General features: G+C 44.1%; 1 protein-coding gene across 1 annotated transcript; it reads left to right on the top strand.

The window, feature by feature from the left end:
• The first annotated feature begins 109 nt into the window (after positions 1-109).
• lrsam1 (leucine rich repeat and sterile alpha motif containing 1) lies at positions 110-19,082 on the top strand. Its single transcript, XM_021601737.3, has 24 exons — positions 110-1,288; positions 1,720-1,953; positions 2,690-2,746; positions 3,051-3,095; positions 3,289-3,366; positions 3,874-3,942; positions 4,379-4,463; positions 4,650-4,771; positions 7,025-7,115; positions 7,417-7,526; positions 7,797-7,826; positions 7,948-8,070; positions 10,026-10,165; positions 10,701-10,745; positions 11,030-11,100; positions 11,282-11,381; positions 11,766-11,853; positions 12,280-12,354; positions 12,769-12,849; positions 14,891-15,085; positions 15,383-15,514; positions 16,280-16,355; positions 16,470-16,645; positions 16,716-19,082. The coding sequence occupies exons 2-24, from the start codon at positions 1,882-1,884 to the stop codon at positions 16,836-16,838; spliced, it is 2,184 nt and encodes a 727-aa protein (XP_021457412.2). The 5' UTR covers positions 110-1,288; positions 1,720-1,881; the 3' UTR covers positions 16,839-19,082.
• The last annotated feature ends 48 nt before the right edge of the window (positions 19,083-19,130 follow it).

The raw sequence follows: 19,130 nt of genomic DNA, 5'->3' as shown, positions 1-19,130 counted from the left end.
TTTAGCAACTTTTAGCAACAAATCAACCTGCCTCTAAATTGGCAACACTGCTCCAGTCTAGTAGGTGGCGGTAATGCAAAAAATTTGGTGCCAACCGCCGTTAAACCTCATAGAAGAAGAAGGTGTTTCCACTCACTACCAAGAAAGCCTAGTGGTCGGCAGTGGGAGAAGATGGAACGAGATGGATTTTGGACGACATTATGCACATTTTCTCATCGACGAAACATTTGATCTCAATACAATTTTCTGTTCCCAAAACTAAAATATGTTATCCACAGAGTGGACTATGTTTTGTTGAATTTACCCTTTGCCAAAGTTTTACAAAATTGTGTTATTTAGGAGTGACAAGTCGAATTGTGTTATTGCACACGCGCACTTCACAGAGTATACGTTCCCTAACGGAAATATGCACATAGAAATATGTTTACTAGAACATGCCAATAGGATGTCGCTAGGCTCTGCCCACCTCCTTGCTTGTTTTGCTCACTATTTGTTCCAATTTGAAACGACGGGCTGTGGTCTATCTTGGTTTAGTTATACAAATCTTTGCCCTTATCATAATTAATCCGATTTGTAACCCTTACAATTTAAAATGTCAACTTCAGTGGCATAGGGACGTCTGAAGGACTCCGGATAGCACGGACCCTGGACCAATGACGCATTGGTCTGGCTTCTGTGTGGGCTCTTAGACCGCGCGGTCTAAGGCACTGCATCTCAGTGCTAGAGGCATCACTACAGACACCCTGGTTCGAATCCAGGCTGTATCACAACCGGTCGTGATTGGGAGTTTCATAGGGAGGCGCTTGTCAGGGTTTCTAAATCCCCGTTCAAAGCCACTGCGAAGTCGGCTCAAAACAACAATGACTTAATTACTATTATTCTGTGTTTTCCCAAAACGCTTATATGCCTTCCCAATGAAAAATAGATAGACAATTCAAAAATGTATTTAATGTAAAAGAGATCTATGTTTATGGACGATGCACCATATTGACAAAATGACGGAGCGATGCAGATTACTGTTCGATTTGAGAGGGGCGCGCCTCTCCCCGTTTTGGCCCGGTAACGTGACCAGCCTATGCCCGGTGCCCAGCGGTTCAGCAGAATCGAATCCGCCCATTGGGCAGGACTCATTTTGACAACGGGAACACTAAACAAAAACAGACAAACAGAAGAACCATCAAATAAAAACAGCAAACTATGTCTCTATCGGAATATTGACCTGCGTACTCAACGTTATATTCAGACTCCAACTCGGATTTATCCCAAAACTAGTCGTTTCTAGTTAAAGGTTTGTCCAAAATGACTAAGCCGAAAGCTAACGTTAGTTAGCCAGTTAAATCATACATTAGAAAACTGTGGTAACTTGTTAGCTAGCTAAGGCTAGCTTACTTTAAGCAGCTAGCATACATCATTGGAAGAATTTGCTCTGTCAACCGGATTGTTGCTAGCTAAATTAGCTAGCTATACCATACAGAGGCATTCAGCTGGTTAAACTAGCTAGCTAGAAGTCCTTCTAACCTTTAGATACGACTGTAATGTTTTGTTGATACAGTAGCGTATTTTGGCAACATCACATTTTTTGTGATTTTGTTGGTTTGTGTGTTTCTGTGTCTTTATATTGTTCTTAGGCCTAACTTATGTATTGACAATAACTCCTAAACGAGAGTAAGCTGAAAACGGGTTATGTGAACCTTAACAATGTATTTTTCTGTTCTACAGTATTGGTGAGACTGATTTCTCCACACTGGTCATTTCAAACCTCAAGCCATCTGCCCTCTGCTCGGAGTTCAATACCCGAGAGGAGGGGGCACCAATTCAGCCTCATACAGACAGACAGATATATAGACAGACAGACTGGCAGAAGGACAGACAGGCATCAGGATGCCTCTGTTCTTCAGAAAGAGGAAGCCCAGTGAGGACTCCAAGAAGCGTCTGGAGTATCAACTGTGCCTGGTAAGGAACTTTATCTCTCTGTGTATGTGAGTAATCCGGGTATTGAAGTCAGCAGCACTTTTGTTTTTCATGCTCCCCCTCTTGACAGGGTCTGATTCCGACCTGGGTCACCAGGGCCTGAATTTACAAAGTGTCTCACAGTAGGGGTGCTGATCTATGATCAGGTCCCCCATGTCTTGTTCATTATGATCTAAAAAGCTGAACAGTTTCAAGTTGTTTTATAAAAACTTGAAAGGGGGAGGTGCCTTTACAAGCCTCTCTGGGTTTTCTACCTCTCCTGCACATGCTCTGTTCATTTTTCTTTAAATTCTCATCATATTGTTATGTTTTCTCTTGTGTGCAAATAAATAAAATAAAACTGATCCAAGGTCAGTACTCATACATTGTGAATATAGGCCCTGGTAAGTGGACTCTCTAACTTGGAGGGAGAAAAGAACTAGCAGTACTGCATTCCTTGAGGCCTAGATCCAAATATCACAAAAATAGGGTTTTGAATGCACATCAAACATAATAACAGTAGCTGGACAAAAGGAATGCATACAAAAAAGGGAATGTCCAAACTGCCGAAGACGATGTGGGGCAAAACATTTTTTTTTATCACCTTAAAATTGATTGAACTATCACCTTTTGGGGAGGCAAAACAATGAGTGGACATGCCCTCTTCTATGCACCAGATCAGAATACCCTCCTTGATCCATACTGACATCTTGCATTGACATCTTCTTTGTTTTGGCAGTCTAAAGAAGTAGGGGCTGGTGACATTCTGGACATCTCCGCTTGTGAGCTCACAGAGGTAAGTGTGATGTAGGTCTACAAATTTGCATAGATGTGTAGTATAGCAGGTATTAATGATAAATTAATGCTCAAGTCATGTTGTAAATGGAGGACAGGAGAATGTAAGAATCTTTTTGTGGGCTATCTTGTAGTCTAGTCAACACTAAAACTTCCATGTGTGCCTTTAAGTATACCAAGTTCTTCAAAGTAAAATCTAATCTCTGAAATGACAGCAGTACTATCAGCATCATGTAGCTATTAAAAAACATAAAAAAACATTGACATGAAGAGGAAAATATATGTCTGGTGTCCCCTCTGCTCAGGTCCCAACCAGTGCGTTCTCCATATGCAAGGTGCTACAGAAGAAGGTAAGACTACCAATTATATGTGGAAGTCTGGGTCGATAAAGGAACTTGATGAATTTAATTTAATATCACTTTCTGAATTTACTGAATGGAATTGACCTAATCTCAAGCTTGTATGTTACAAAGTGCAGAAGTGTTGCTCTTTAGAACACTGGTAAGCCAATAACATCCCTGTGTGTCTCTTTGATCTACCAAGGTCTTCATTCTCCATGGAAACCAGCTGAAGTCCATGGTGCCCAAAGGCTGTTGCATCAACTTTCTGGTCACACTAAAGGTTTGAAGACAAAACATGGCATTGGACAAAGTAGGCATTACCTAGCCTGTATAGGACACATTAGGCCTAAGCATTGCATAGGACACTGCACATTGCACAGGACAAAAACATCACTAAAGAAGCGAGGTATGGACAATGGGAGCATTACATTAGACACTGGTAGTATTAGATAGGGCAAGACATGTACTGGATGAGCACAAAGGACAAATCATTACATTGGGAGAAAAAAAAACATTAGAAATTCCATTCAGTCTTTTTCAAAATGAATACCTGTTATTAGTTGATCACTATGTACATTTAGTGATATTACGAGTTGAAGGCACTAGTATTTTTTTGTTGACTAGATTTACATTTGATGAGTTGTGTTTGACCTAATAAGCATAAGGGGTTAGTTAGTCAATGACTTAACCATAATTACCTGCATGATTCAGCAAACATTCAATCGGATGACTCCTTCCAACGAGGTACATCCTTACCCTTCGCGCTCTCCCTGTCCATTTCTCATAGGTGTTGGATTTGCACGAGAACATGCTGACCGCCCTCCCTGATGATATAGGGCAACTGGCATCCCTGCAGGTCAGATCATTATACATATAATAGCCTTTCAAGCTAGAATCCTTAAATGAAACATTAAGAAATTGTGCTCCCATCCCCTGTTTCGCTAAAAAGCTGAGTGATGGTGCTGGAGAAATGTAACCACTCTCACAGTCATAGACAGAGCTATGGATGCAAGGAATGACCATCCATGACTATCAAATGTATAGTTTTAACCATAGTTTGAGGCTTTTATTCAGTGTTTGTTTACATTTACGTTGTTTACAAACATTGGAGTTAAACAAGCGTATATTTTGTGTTCCGATAGGGTACGACAGTTGAACTAAACTAATGAGGCATTTAGAAGTTATTCTTTAAGCCATTAAGGATTCTAGCTTTAATAACAGAAGGATATCAATGGAAACATACTGTACCTAAATGGATGCTCACCCGCTGCCATTTTGAATCCTCCACTTAGGTGCTGAATATAGAAAATAACCAGATCAAGGCCCTGCCGGACTCCATTGGGAATCTCAGACTTCTGCAGACCCTCAATGTGAAAGGTTTGTTTACCTTTGGTCTGAATGGGGTAGCTTTCCAGGGGAAGCCAACTTAGGAAGTATATTTTATTCAGGAAAAGGATGCATGGATTTTGACTTAGTTTGAATAGGATATGGATTTGTTGGTGTATGTGTCTGTCGGTATGGCATTGTGTGTGTGTTTGTAAAGTACTTTATCTTCCTCCATAGGTAATTGTCTAAGTCAGCTGCCTACCTCTGTGGGCCGTATGAGCAGCCTGCGCACACTTGACCTGAGTGAGAACAGTGTGAGGGAGTTACCCCGGGACCTGGCTCTGGCACGCACTCTAGAGGTGTGTGTGTGTACTCGTACATTGCCATAAGGAATGTTGCTTATTGTAATTATAGGTTGACCGATTATTATTTTTTTCAACGCCGATACCGATTATTGGAGGACCAAAAAAAGCCGATACCGACTAACCGTCCGATTTAAAAAAAAAAAAAAATACAAAAAAAACATTTTTTTTCCAATGTTTTATTATTATTTATTTTTTTGTAATAATGACAATTACAACAATACTGAATGAACACTTATTTTAAATTAATATAATACATCAATAAAAATCAATTTAGCCTCAAATAAATAATAAAATATGTTCAATTTTGTTTAAATAATGCAAAAACAAAGTGTTGGAGAAGAAAGTAAAAGTGCAATATGTGCCATGTAAAAAAGCTACCGTTTAAGTTCCTTGCTCAGAACATGAGAACATATGAAAGCTGGTGGTTCCTTTTAACATGAGACTTCAATATTCCAAGGTAAGAGGTTTTAGGTTGTAGTTAATAAAGTATTTATAGGACTATTTCTCTCTCTACCATTTGTATTTGATATACCTTTGACTATTGGATGTTCTTATAGGCACTTTAGTATTGCTAGTGTAACAGTATAGCTTCCGTCCCTCTCCTCGCCCCTACCTGGGTTCGAACCAGGAACACATCGACAACAGCCACCCTCGAAGCATCGTTACCCATCGCTCCACAAAATCCACGGCCCTTGCAGAGCAAGGGGAACAACTACTCCAAGTCTCAGAGTGAGTGACGTTTGAACCACTATTAGCGCGCACCCCGCTAACTAGCTAGCCATCTCACATCGGTTACACCAGCCTAATCTCGGGAGTTGATAGGCTTGAAGTCATAAACAGCGCAATGCTTGAAGCACAGCGAAGAACTGCTGGCATAATGCACAAAAGTGCTGTTTGAATGAATGCTTACGAGCCTGCTGCTGCCTACCACCGCTCAATCAGACTGCTCTATCAAATATCAAATCATAGACTTAATAATAACACACAGAAATACGAGCCTTTGGTCATGAATATGGTCGAATCCGGAAACTATCATTTCGAAAACAAAACGTTTATAATTTCAGTGAAATACGGAACCGTTCCGTATTTTATCTAACGGGTGGCATCCATAAGTCTAAATATTGCTGTTACATTGTACAACCTTCAATGTTATGTCATAATTACGTAAAATTCTGGCAAATTAGTTTGCAACGAGCCAGGCGGCCCAAACTGTTGCGTATAACCTGACTCTGCATGCAATGAACGCAAGAGAAGTGACACAATTTCACCTGGTTAATATTGCCTGCTAACCTGGATTTCTTTTAGCTAAATATGCAGGTTTAGAAATATATACTTCTGTGTATTGATTTTAAGAAAGGCATTGGTGTTTATGGTTAAGTACAGTCGTGCAACGATTGTGCTTTTTTTCGCAAATGCGCTTATGTTAAATCATCCCCCGTTTGGCGAAGTTGGCTGTCTTTGTTAGGAACAAATAGTCTTCACACAGTTCGCAACGGGCCAGGCGGCCCAAACTGCTGCATATACCCTGACTCTGTTGCAAGAGAAGTGACACAATTCACCTAGTAAAATAAATTCATGCTAGCAGGCAATATTAACTCAATATGCAAGTTTAAAAATATATACTTGTGTATTGATTTTAAGAAAGGCATTGATGTTTATGGTTAGGTACATGTTGGAGCAACGACAGTCCTTTTTCGCGAATGCGCACCGCATCGTTTATATGCAACGCAGGACACGCTAGATAAACTAGTAATATCATCAACCATGTGTAGTTAACTAGTGATTATGTTTGATTGATTTTTAAAGATACGTTTAATGCTAGCTAGCAACTTACTTTGGCTTCCTACTGCATTTGTGTAACAGGCAGGCTCCTCGTGGAGTGCAATGAGAGGCAGGTGGTTATAGCATTTAACTAGTTAACTGTAAGGTTGCAAGATTGAATCCCCGAGCTGACAAGGTAAAAATCTGTCGTTCTGCCCCTGAACAAGGCAGTTAACCCACCGCTCCTAGGCTGTCATTGAAAATAAGAATGTGTTCTTTAACTGACTTGCCTAGTTAAATAAAGGTGTAAAAAAAAAAAAACTGACCAAATCGGTGTTCAAAAATACAGATTTCCGATTGTTTTGAAAACTTGAAATCGGCCCTAATTAATCGGCCATTCCGATTAATCGGTCGACCTCTATTTGTAGTAACACTAATTTACATTCTGTATGCTGTTAACAACCGGTCTGTGTTTTCTCACACCAGAGCCTGACCCTGGACGCTGCTCTCATGTCCTACCCCCCTGCCTCGGTGTGCACCATGGGGACTGAGGACATCCAACGGTTCCTCTGCACTGGTGAGTTAGAAAAGTACTATTAGTATAGTGTTACTCAGACAATTTTGGTGGAATTGCAATGTAGACATATGGTCCCTACTGTACTATAAAACAGTGCAGTTATTCCAGAATTTCAGGACTTCTGATTCAGACACCCCAAACAAACTTGCTCAGTTTCCAAGAAAATGGCAACAGAACATGACATAAGTATAAGGAAGTCCGTAGTCAGGCAAGAGGAAATTCAGTCAATACTCTCACTTCTACCCACTCATTTACACACTTTGTTTCATCTGTCTGTCTGTGTGTGTGTGTGTTTTGACAGAGCTGGGGGAGGAGTACTGCCCCTCGTCTCAGTTCCTGCTGCCCGTGCTGGAGAGTGACTCAGGGAAGCAGAGCCCGGACGATGTGGACAGCCTGGAGGGGGCCTGGCAGGTGAGTGCTGGCCTGGGCTGTCACCTTGCAACCATCTTAGTTCTGTGGAGCAGCAAGGGCCATTTTAGAGAGGAACATACACCAACCTTTCACAGAGCAATGAAGGAGCTCTCTCTTTCATTCTTTTACAAACACGCACATATGAAAGCACGCACACACACCATGAGATGGACCCACACACCATGACAATCTCAATGTAATGATTTATTTTGATTATTGTCATAACTGTCTGACTGATTACACTGCTTGTTTCCCTGTCTCCATTTGCAGAGTAAGTTCAATGACTTTGAGAAGAGAAAGGTACTGTAGGAGACTTTTTAATCACATTTTATCGTCACTCAATGGTTGGTGACTCAGAGTTAATGACCGTCTCTATCACTTTCTTTCTCTGTCTCTCACACACACACACGCACACACACAGGAGCAGAAGCACCAGGAGAAACTGGCATTTGAGCGTCAGCTGGAAGAGAAGCAGAAGGAGCATCACCAGCTCATCCTCATGAACAACTCCCACAAGGAGAACATCCTGCTGTCTGTCAGACAGGTGACTGCTGGGCTCACACACACACGCACCACACAGACACAAAAGCTCTAATATAGCAACCATCACAGTCATTGTAAAGACCCTTGGAAAGCCCAAAATAATCTTTAGCGTTCAGTGGCAACCTTCATTAGAACTTCATTTAGTATAAGACTACATATTCCTTACTACAGTGTTATTCAGAGTCGGGGTCTTGACCCCTAATGGTGTGGCACAACAATATATAGATATACAGTGTCTTCGGAAAGTATTCGGTCTGATGAAACCAAGAATGAACTCTTTGGCCTGAATGCCAAGCATCACGTCTGGAGGAAACCTGGTACCATCCCTATGGTGAAGCATGGTGGTGGCAGCATCATGTTGTGGGGATGTTTTTCAGCGGCAAGGACTGGAGACTAGTCAGGATCGAGGCAAAGATGAACGGAGGAAATTACAGGGAGATCCTTGATGAAAACCTGCTCCAGAGCACTCAGGACCTCGGACTGGGGCGAAGGTTCAACTTCCAACAGGACAATGACCTTAAGCACACAGCCAAGACAATGCAGGAGTGTCTTCAGGACAAGTCTCTGAATGTTCTTGAATGGCCCAGCCAGAGCCCGGACTTGAACGCAATCGAACATCTCTGGAGAGACCTGAAAATAGCTGTGCAGCAATGTTCTCCATCCAACCTGACAGAGCTTGAGAAGATCTGCAGAGAAGAATGGAAGAAAGTCCCCAAATACAGGTGTGCCAAGCTTGTAGTGTCATACCCAAGAAGACTCAAGACTGTAATCGCTACCAAAGGTGCTTCAACAAAGTACTGTTGTGTCTGAGTACTTATGTAAGTTTGATATTGCAGTTCATAAATTAGCAAAAATGTCTATAAACCAGTTTTTGCTTTGACATTATAGGGTATTGTGTGTAGATTGATGAGGGGGGAAAAAACGAATACATTTTATGATAAGGCTGTAACTTGACAAAATGTGGAAAAAGTTAAGGGGTCTGAATACTTTCCGAAGGCACTGTTTATTGAGTAAATGTATTTATTGGTTTCTTTACATTTTGATAAGAGATGTTATTTGTTGACGTAAAATCGAATTGTACCGATTTTTAAGATTGTGTCATTAAATTTGGGGTGAAGTCGCAAGAAATTCTTGGGGGAAAAAATGGGGTCACTAGAACTCTAGCAGAAGAAATGGGTTCCCTGCTGAAAAAGTTTCAATATCACTGCCCTATTACTATATGTCAGATAATGTTGAGTTGAGCTGGCCAATCCTTTACTCCCTGCCTCGGCACTTCTCTTCCCCTCTACAGGTCATATCTTGATGAAGGCATTTGCTGAAACGTGTTGGGTTTAATAATGTTTTTTTTTTTTTTCAAAGCAGACTTCCATTGTCCTATTAAAAGTTGACATACACGGCCGCGACCGGGAGGTCCGTGGGGCGACGCACAATTGGCCTAGCGTCGTCCGGGTTAGGGAGGGATTGGTCGGTAGGGATCTCCTTGTCTCATCGCGCACCAGCGACTCCTGTGGCGGGCCGGGCGCAGTGCGCGCTAGCCAAGGTTGCCAGGTGCACGGTGTAGCCTCCGACACGTTGGTGCGGCTGGCTTCCGGGTTGGATGCGCGCTGTGTTAAGAAGCAGTACGGCTGGTTGGGTTGTGTATCGGAGGACGCATGACATTCAGCCTTCGTCTCTCCCGAGCCCGTACGGGAGTTGTAGCGATGAGACAAGATGGTAGCTACTGCAACAATTGGATACCATGAAATTGGGGAGAAAAAGGGGTAAAATTCAAAAAAAAAGAAGAAGAAGAAAAAAAAAAGTTGACATACAATAATTGATTTATTTGGTGCATTTCCCCAGATATTATTTATTTTTGCTGTCACAGTACACAGCAGCGCCTCTGTAGCACTTCAGGGTAAAGTGCCTTGCTCAAGGGCACAACGGCGGTAGGTAGTCATGTCTTCTCCCCCTCTCCAGGAACAGGAGCGTCTGGAGCTAGGCGTGTCAGTGCAGCAGAGGTTCCAGGAGGTTGAGAGGCAGAGGATTCTGGGTAAGGTCCGCCAGGCCGAGACGGGCATCGCTAACCGCATCAACAACCTGCTACTGGACAACAAACGGTGAGGACTAGCGAGAGAGAGCGAGGAGGAGGGGGAGTGGGTTGAGCACGTTTGCCAGGTTTACTCGTAATAAAAGTGGACAATGAGATGCAGAAAAAGGAGACGTGTTCAAGATTCTAAAAATAATGGATGATGACATTTGTTGACATGTATCATTAATCTTGATCTTGTGGTCTTGGTCTTGAGACCACATAAATGCAGTCTGGGTCTCCGTCTCAGTTAATGGTCTCAAACAAGACCATGTTGTTGGTACTAAATTTTACCCAATACATATTTTTGTCAGTGTTCTGTGGCTAAATAGGGGTGACATAGCACACAATTGCCAGGGTACCTTGGTTCACTAATGTGGCAGCTGGGCACTAGGCTCTGCATCCAAATGGCACCCTATTCCCTATGTAGTGTACTACTTTTGACCAAGAGAAGTGCACTATATAGGGTGCCATTTGGACTGCAACTTGGGTCTTGAGGCTGGGCGTGGGTCTCAAGCGCTCTAGGCTTAACTCCCATCTCTGATTGTTTGTGTGTGTCTTTTCAGACAAAGAAAGAGTTCAGAGTTTCTCCAACAGTTGGAGCAGGACCGGTAAGTGGGAGAGAGCCTTTCTTATCGATCCACCCTTACTGGATCAATCCATCTATGATCCTAGAAGCTAAAAAGATTACAGCTCTTTCGCTGACTGAGGTACTCTACAATCTGACTCATATTCCAAATAGAATGACTATTTACGAACAGTGCCAAATGGAAGCTGCAGGCCAGAATTTCCTTCTAGAATACATATTAAAATTTCAAAAAATATTACAACGGAATACTGCTGAAAAAGAATTGTTGCAGTGTGAGATGTCTTTTTTTTCCATTATTCTGTGCAGTATACGGATGGAGCATCTGACGGCCATCACACAAGAAGAGACCAACTCACTCAGGAAGAGAGAGGTAGCAGGTGAGCATGGCAAATGTAGTCTCCAAGAAAAAGTCCAGAGCAAGTTTGGAAGGAGGGCAATGTGGATTGAAGCTATAACCTCTGAACGGATTGCAGTTAGCATAAGGAATGGGGTCTCTCAAAGTCTTACCTTTGTTTTTCCTTTGTCTCCTCTCTCTCTTGTCTCTCTTTCTTTCTCCAGTGGCCATGCAGAAGATGTTGTCAGAGAGCTGCTCTATGCGTCTGATGCAGGAAGCCAGTGACTCACGCAGACAGAGTCTGGTCTCTGAGGCCTGCAGGAGGTCAGTACACACAGACACACACGTTTGTTTTACTATCCTTGTGGGGACCAAACAATTGATTCCCTTCCAAAAATCTATTTTCCTAATCCTAATTTTAACCCTAACTCTTAATTCTAATCCTAACCCTAAACATAACCCCAGTCTAAAATAGCTTTTTTTCCTTGTGGGGACTAGTGAAATTCTAGTCAGAATTTTTCTTGTTTTACTGTCCTTGAGGACTTCTGGTCCCCATAAGGATAGTAAAACCAAAGCACGCACACACACACCACATGCTTTATCAATGAGATATTGTTTGGTGTAGTTCTCTTTGAGCACTTTATTTTTGTAGGAGGTTCCTGATTAGAAACGCATTTCCACCTTGCTTCCTCTCTCCTCTCGTCGTAGTCTGGAGAGTCAGGACAGGAAGTTCGATCAGGTGCTTTCGCTCCAGCAGCTAGACAAATCCAAAGCCATCGCTTGTATCCTACAGGAGGTAAAATATATATTTACTGCTCTGTGCATCACAAACCGATAGATAGTAAACAAAGATTTACAATGTTTTCACAAGCTAGTGAGAATGTCTAGTGTTACATGAAACACTTGGTACTGACATAGCACTTTGGTAAGGTTGGATCATACGTTGGAAAGAGTATAGAAACAGGTAGCCGACTAAACTCAACTCCACGATTTAGAGTTGAGCGGTGACTGGTGGTGGTCAGGCTGGACATTGTCCTGTGTAAATGCAGGCTATTCTTTGGTTGCTGAAAGTTTTTGATAAAACAACATCATTCTATGTGATGTTACATCTCTAGTTTGCCCACACAAGTCGCCACTCAACTCCATTGTAAATCGTGGAAAACAAGGAAACCCAGCCCAGTTGAAATAGCTGACATTAGTTACTCTCTGTGTCCCTCTACAGGAGGAGATGCAGAAGGCAGCCTTCCAGGCACTGCAGCTGCAGAAGGACAGTGTGCACGGCTACATCCAACAACAGGTACCTGTGGTAACACACCGTCAACATGCATTCAGTATGAATTCACTGTCATTCGATATACACAGATCTATAGACCCTGGACGACATTATTTATTTGTAATCATTTTTGGACATCTCCACTATGACGTCTGTATCATTCAATCACACACGTTGAATATCAAGGTTTAGACAAACTTTAGGCTGTAGAAACCAACTGGGAGTGCAGGCTTTTGTTCCAGCCCATCACTAACTAACAGCTGATCCCTCCCAGCCTTTTCTGTTGTTTTTATGTTTGGGGAAGACTGCTTGTCTGAAGGTAGAATCATGCGGTTTCCATTAATCCCAGTGCTTTTTGCATTACATGCCATCATCCCCCTACCGAGTTTGCTGCCGGAGCCTCCAGCTCACCTCCCTGTTATGTTCATATGTTTCTAGATCAGGCTAATAGAAGGAGAGTTAATGCAGCTGACTAAACTGGAGGTTAAGAGACACAATCTGGACGCTGAGAACCTGCAGGTACGTCATAGATATAAGCAAATAGTTTGACATCACTGACATGTAGCCTAGCGGTTAAGAGCGTTGCTGGTTGCTGGTTCGAATCCCTGAGCCGACTACGTGAAAATCTGTCGATGCCCTTAAGTAAAGCACTTAACCCAAATTGCTTCTCTAAGTCGTTCTAGATAAAGAGTGTCTGCTAAATTACGACATTATGTCATGACTATTTTACATACACTACAAAACTAGATCCCCCTCGCTTCTATCCGGTCCCTACCCCGGCTTCTATCCGGTCCCTACCCCGGCTTCTATCCAGTCCCTACCCCGGCTTCTATCCTCGCCCTACCCCGGCTTCTATCCTCGCCCTACCCCGGCTTCTATCCGGACCCTACCCCGGCTTCTATCCTCGCCCTACCCCGGCTTCTATCCGGACCCTACCCCGGCTTCTATCCTCGCCCTACCCCGGCTTCTATCCTCGCCCTACCCCGGCTTCTATCCGGTCCCTACCCCGGCTTCTATCCGGTCCCTACCCCGGCTTCTATCCTCGCCCTACCCCGGCTTCTATCTTCGCCCTACCCCGGCTTCTATCCAGTCCCTACCCCGGCTTCTATCCTCGCCCTACCCCGGCTTCTATCCTCGCCCTACCCCGGCTTCTATCCTCGCCCTACCCCGGCTTCTATCCTGTCCCTACCCCGGCTTCTATCCGGTCCCTACCCGGCTTCTATCCGGTTCCTACCCCGGCTTCTATCCGGTCCCTACCCCGGCCTCTATCCGGTCCCTACCCCGGCCTCTATCCGGTCCCTACCCCGGCCTCTATCCGGTCCCTACCCCGGCCTCTATCCGGTCCCTACCCCGGCTTCTATCCGGTCCCTACCCCGGCTTCTATCCGGTCCCTACCCCGGCTTCTATCCGGTCCCTACCCCGGCTTCTATCCGGTCCCTACCCCGGCTTCTATCCGGTCCCTACCCCGGCCTCTATCCGGTCCCTACCCCGGCCTCTATCCGGTCCCTACCCCGGCTTCTATCCGGTCCCTACCCCGGCTTCTATCCGGTCCCTACCCCGGCTTCTATCCTCGCCCTACCCCGGCTTCTATCCTCGCCCTACCCCGGCTTCTATCCTCGCCCTACCCCGGCTTCTATCCGGACCCTACCCCGGCTTCTATCCTCGCCCTACCCCGGCTTCTATCCTCGCCCTACCCCGGCTTCTATCCTCGCCCTACCCCGTCTTCTATCCTCGCCCTACCCCGGCTTCTATCCTGTCCCTACCCCGGCTTCTATCCTGTCCCTACCCCGGCTTCTATCCTGTCCCTACCCCGGCTTCTATCCGGTCCCTACCCCGGCTTCTATCCGGTCCCTACCCCGGCTTCTATCCGGTCCCTACCCCGGCTTCTATCCGGTCCCTACCCCGGCTTCTATCCGGTCCCTACCCCGGCTTCTATCCTCGCCCTACCCCGGCTTCTATCCGGACCCTACCCCGGCTTCTATCCTCGCCCTACCCCGGCTTCTATCCGGACCATACCCCGGCTTCTATCCTCGCCCTACCCCGGCTTCAATCCTCGCCCTACCCCGGCTTCTATCCGGTCCCTACCCCGGCTTCTATCCTCGCCCTACCCCGGCTTCTATCCTCGCCCTACCCCGGCTTCTATCCTCGCCCTACCCCGGCTTCTATCCTCGCCCTACCCCGGCTTCTATCCTCGCCCTACCCCGGCTTCTATCCGGTCCCTACCCCGGCTTCAATCCTCGCCCTACCCCGGCTTCTATCCGGTCCCTACCCCGGCTTCTTTTCTTGAATATTCTACCTTGGTTTAGCCCCTCCATGTCATTCTGCCATGAGTACATTTCATGCCTCTTATTTGAAGAGGACAGGGTGTGGGCATTGAGCATGGATAAGATATTACACAGCATTATGCATGACGGTATGTGACTAATTATTCGTATAGATTGGGATTATTATACAAATATTATCTTATTTTCTCTGGTGAACTCTATTAGGCAGGTTAGTGAGGTTTAGACAAACTTGCATGAGAAACTGCCAGTGTCCTCTGACGTGTGCGTGCGCGCAGGAGGTGCTGTGGGAGCAGCGATCGGCTCTCAGTGACCTGCTGCAGCAGCTGCTGAAGGAGAAGGACCAGAGAGAGGTGGAGCTGAGACAGGTCCTCCAGGAGATGGAGCTGAAGAGTGACTCCAACCAGCAGAACTACTGGCTGATCCAGTACCAGAGGCTGCTGGACGCCAAGCCTCTGTTGCTACGCATGCAGGTAGGTACACTACCTTATACCACCATAATACACCACCTGTGTGGCTGTTGGTAGAGCATGCACTTGCAGCACCAGGGTTGTGGGTTCGATTCCCGCTGGGGCAGCCCATTCAATAAAGTCGTGTAGCATCTGCTAAATGGCGTATGTTATTTTTATATTACCAAAAATCATACACAGAATAAATTCCAAAGCATTGAGTTTTTTTAATGAAGAATAATGTCCCTGGATAATTTTTTGAATGTTGTCCCCCTCCTCAAAGATATTGAATTGACCTAAACTCTTCTTTCTCTGTCTCAGGAGGTTGGTGTGGAGAGTGACCTTGTCAGTCTGCTGTGTAAGCTGTCAGCCCAGCACTATCTCCCCATCATGGCCCACCACAGAGTCACTTCCGAGGCCCTGCGCCACATGACCACCAAAGACCTCCGCAAGGTGTGTAAAAATGAAGTTTGTGTCATGGAATCAACACAGACATGGCAATTCCATAACATGGCAATTATTTTCACAAGCATTTCGCTACACTCGCATTAACATCTGCTAACCATGTGTATGTGACAAATAAAATTTGATTTGACATGTTTTAAAGGTGCTACACAGGATATTTCTGCATTGTAATTTCAGAAAATGTCCATAATATATCTGTAGTTATAGTGGAACGATAGTGTTTCACAGTATTCCTTACCTGCCAGTGTTGTGATTGGCTGTGATATTTGCCTATTGATTTCTCCTGCCGGAGTGGCTTCTGTTGTCAAACTGGGAAAAATGTTCTGACTTTGAGGCTGTGTTATCTAGTGGAATTGGTCATTTCCTGGTTGCTAAAATTCTACACTGTTCTTTCAGTTTGTGAGAAAACGATCACAGAATAGTGTAGGGAGTCATTGTACCATCTAAATCGCTGTGAAACATATTTAATAACAAAAAATGTGTTTACAGCTGGTGGACTAAAACTGTAAGCAACTTTTGGTTTTGGTTCACCAGCTTCAAAGAGCTGTAAAAACACTTTTTTTGTTATTTAAAAGATATTACACTGCGATTTAGGTCGTACACTTCAGTGCTTGTTCTCTCAAACTAAAGTTGAGTGAACAGTGTAGAATTTTGAAACATTTTCTGGAGAAAAAAAAGAATGTGTCGCACCTTTTTAATGTCAGTGTGTTCATATGATTGTGTCCCCCCCCCCCCCCTCTGCTTTTCTCCCAGCTGGGAATCAATGAGATGGGTATCCAGAAGGCTCTTCTCAACTGGGCCAGGGAGCAGCCCACCACGCCTTCTGAAGGTACGCACACTCTGCTTTAAACAAGTCACCTACTGCACTATTGGGTGATAGAATGTGCTACAAATGCATTTGTTATCCATTACTGTGTCACCTAATTCTCTCCCTCTCCCCCAGGGGCCTGCAAGGCCGATCCTCAGGAAGAGGAAGCTGTCCCGTCACCATCTTCTCTGCCCAGCGCCCCCGGCGAGACACCCACCTCCACCCCTCCACTGACCCCCATCAACCCCTCAGCCCCCAGCCTCATAGATGGCCCGGGTAGCTCAGAGTGTGTGGTGTGCATGGAGACAGGGGTAAGCAGGCAGACATTCAGACACTCCAGTTATTGTATTCTGTCTCCCTCTCAGTGTGTCTCTCTCTCAGTCTCAGGTAATCTTCCTGCCCTGTGGCCACGTGTGCTGTTGCCAGATGTGCAGCGATGCCCTCCAGACCTGCCCCTTGTGTCGCAGCAACATCGCCCAGCACCTACGCCTCTACCACGGCTAAAGGGACCTTCTTTCCAACCCTCTGAGGCCTCAATGTGGCCTTGGAGAGCCACAAGCACTCTACCTGCAGGCTTTTGTTCCAGCACTCACTTCGTCTTATGCCTGGCAATATCTGCAACTCTTATCATACAAGTCTAGGAAATAGCCTGTTTTCTCATCTTTAACTCTGTCAACCAAGTCACTTTTTTTATTCACATTTTGTGACCCAAAAGGGACAAGGTCAATCAATGACTGTTAGGTGTGGTGGGGGGTAGATGTCTTGCCTTAGTGAAATAACTGTCTGAGGGACTGTACCTTTGCTCACTCCTCTCTTCATAGTTGAAATAGTGGTTGGCCACCCTTTAAAATGCATCATCATACATATCTATGCGCATCCATTCAATGGTAACCAATGACACTTTTCTGATCTCTCTCTCTTTCTCCATTCAAGTGCTCTTATAGTCAGTCATTTGTAAACATAGCATGCTACAGGTTATAGGAAACGTATATTGTACGGAATGATACCATCAAACAATCTGAGTGTTAAAAATATGCTGAATATGAAGACATTTAATGATATTCAATTCGAAATTGTAATGTTGTGATGTAAGTGTTATGTTCCTTTGCTGGTTATGTGATCACTTTCAACTTGTGTGTGTATTCAGCTTCTGAATGTGTTCTCTTGGTTGGTTCAATAGACGCTATCATACTCTCTCCTAGCATTTGCCACAGTAGATCACCTATATGTACTGTCAATGGCTTTTCACGCACTGAGCCGAGCTGAACTGGGCTGGGCCCGGTTTCCCAAAATCATCTTGTGGCTAAGTGAATCGTAAGAACCTTCGTAGGAGCGTTGTTTCCCAAAACCATCGTTACTAAAGATGCACTTAACGCTTGTTATTTAACGGTAGCCTCAGACCACTTGTAGAACAGCTAAGTGCGTCGTCATTTTTTTTTTGCCCTTTCAGTTTATACACGATCTACGGATGTTTACCTGTGACCGCCGATAACTACAAATACAACGTTTCCAATGTCTTTGCAATTGTTACATACAAGCGAATGATACAAATTAAAACCGAGATGTGTTGGCTAAATAGGCCAATATGTAAATCAATTTCATGTTAATTCCATCGAGTTATATTTTGCTCATTTTAGTGCTGTCTAATTTTCCTCCATTGAATGTATAACGTGCGCACTGATGTTCCAAAGCTACGACTGCATTATTATAGGATAGCCTCAACATTGGAATAAGCCGTCTCAATATTTGCAGCCATATGGTGATATCTCGGAGCTGATCCGTCGTCGTATTGTGGAACAATTTGAATGGAGAAAGCTGATCCAAGGGCAGCACTGCCTTTGTTTCGATACCACCAGTATAAAAAAACTGCTCCAACGACGCACTTAGTGAATGTTCCCAATGTAGTGCTTTGGGAAACATGAGATTTCTTCGGTCGTTATAGGAACGATCCATCGTTAAAAACATTCGTAAGCTTAAATTGCATCGCTATCGGGAAAACCCGGGGCCTGGTCTGGTTAGGCGTCTACCATGTCATAAGAAAATCTCTGGTTAGGTTTGGCAAACTTGTGTGAAAAGAGTATCAGTGTCAGGTACATGATCACTTAAAGCTGCTCTAGAATGTAAATATATACAGAAAAATGTATAGAATATATCCTTTAATTTGTATGCAGTCAAATATAATAGTTACACTGCATACAATAGCATGTTATACACACACCTGTTTAATATTTACTTATTGCATAGATTGATATACACTATTGGAAGGAAACTGAACAAACGAAATGGGCAGATAAAATATCATATGTGGGTGTCATTTGATGCAGTGGGCATAGCCTGGCACCTAGCCTCGATGGAAACCATATCGCTAATTTAAGATTATTACATGGTCAGGCTTCCAGCCTCAGATTTATGCCTGCATCGCTCTCGGTCTTCTATGCATTAAATGCTGAACTTTCTAGATGTTAAACCACTTCAGTCTATTTCATGTATACTTCTTTCATTCCAGTGTTGGTAAGTATGGGTTGTCATCACTTAGGTAACACTCCGTATCCTGCTATAATGACCATAGGAATTCATGCATTAAAAGAAGGCATGTTCATATAGCCTTGCTTATATTGAATTATTTCATGCCATGCATGTCACTTTATGACAATGTTATTGCAGGATACGTGGAGTAACGGTTACCGCCACTTCTCTTCACTGGTAGTTTGATGGAAAAACCCTATGCAAATAAAATCTGCTCTACCATTTTCTTGGTTTGTGATTTGACAGTGCATTATCTTAGTCGCTTAATGC

The sequence above is a fragment of the Oncorhynchus mykiss genome, chromosome 5 (assembly GCF_057628025.1).
Source record: "Oncorhynchus mykiss isolate SJ-2025 chromosome 5, ASM5762802v1, whole genome shotgun sequence".
In the NCBI taxonomy this organism is placed as follows: Eukaryota; Metazoa; Chordata; class Actinopteri; order Salmoniformes; family Salmonidae; genus Oncorhynchus; species Oncorhynchus mykiss.
The sequence above is the reverse complement of the archived record's forward strand: the minus strand, read 5'-3'. Positions and strand labels throughout refer to the sequence as shown.

What these genes read in the sequence shown, in the direction of transcription:
- lrsam1 (XM_021601737.3), top strand. Translation starts at nt 1,882, where the DNA reads ATGCCTCTGTTCTTCAGAAAGAGGAAGCCCAGTGAGGACTCCAAGAAG. An exon ending in CCGCTTGTGAGCTCACAGAG is followed by an intron (nt 2,747 to 3,050) that starts GTAAGTGTGATG and finishes CCCTCTGCTCAG; the next exon opens with GTCCCAACCAGTGCGTTCTC. An exon ending in CTCTGGCACGCACTCTAGAG is followed by an intron (nt 4,772 to 7,024) that starts GTGTGTGTGTGT and finishes TTCTCACACCAG; the next exon opens with AGCCTGACCCTGGACGCTGC.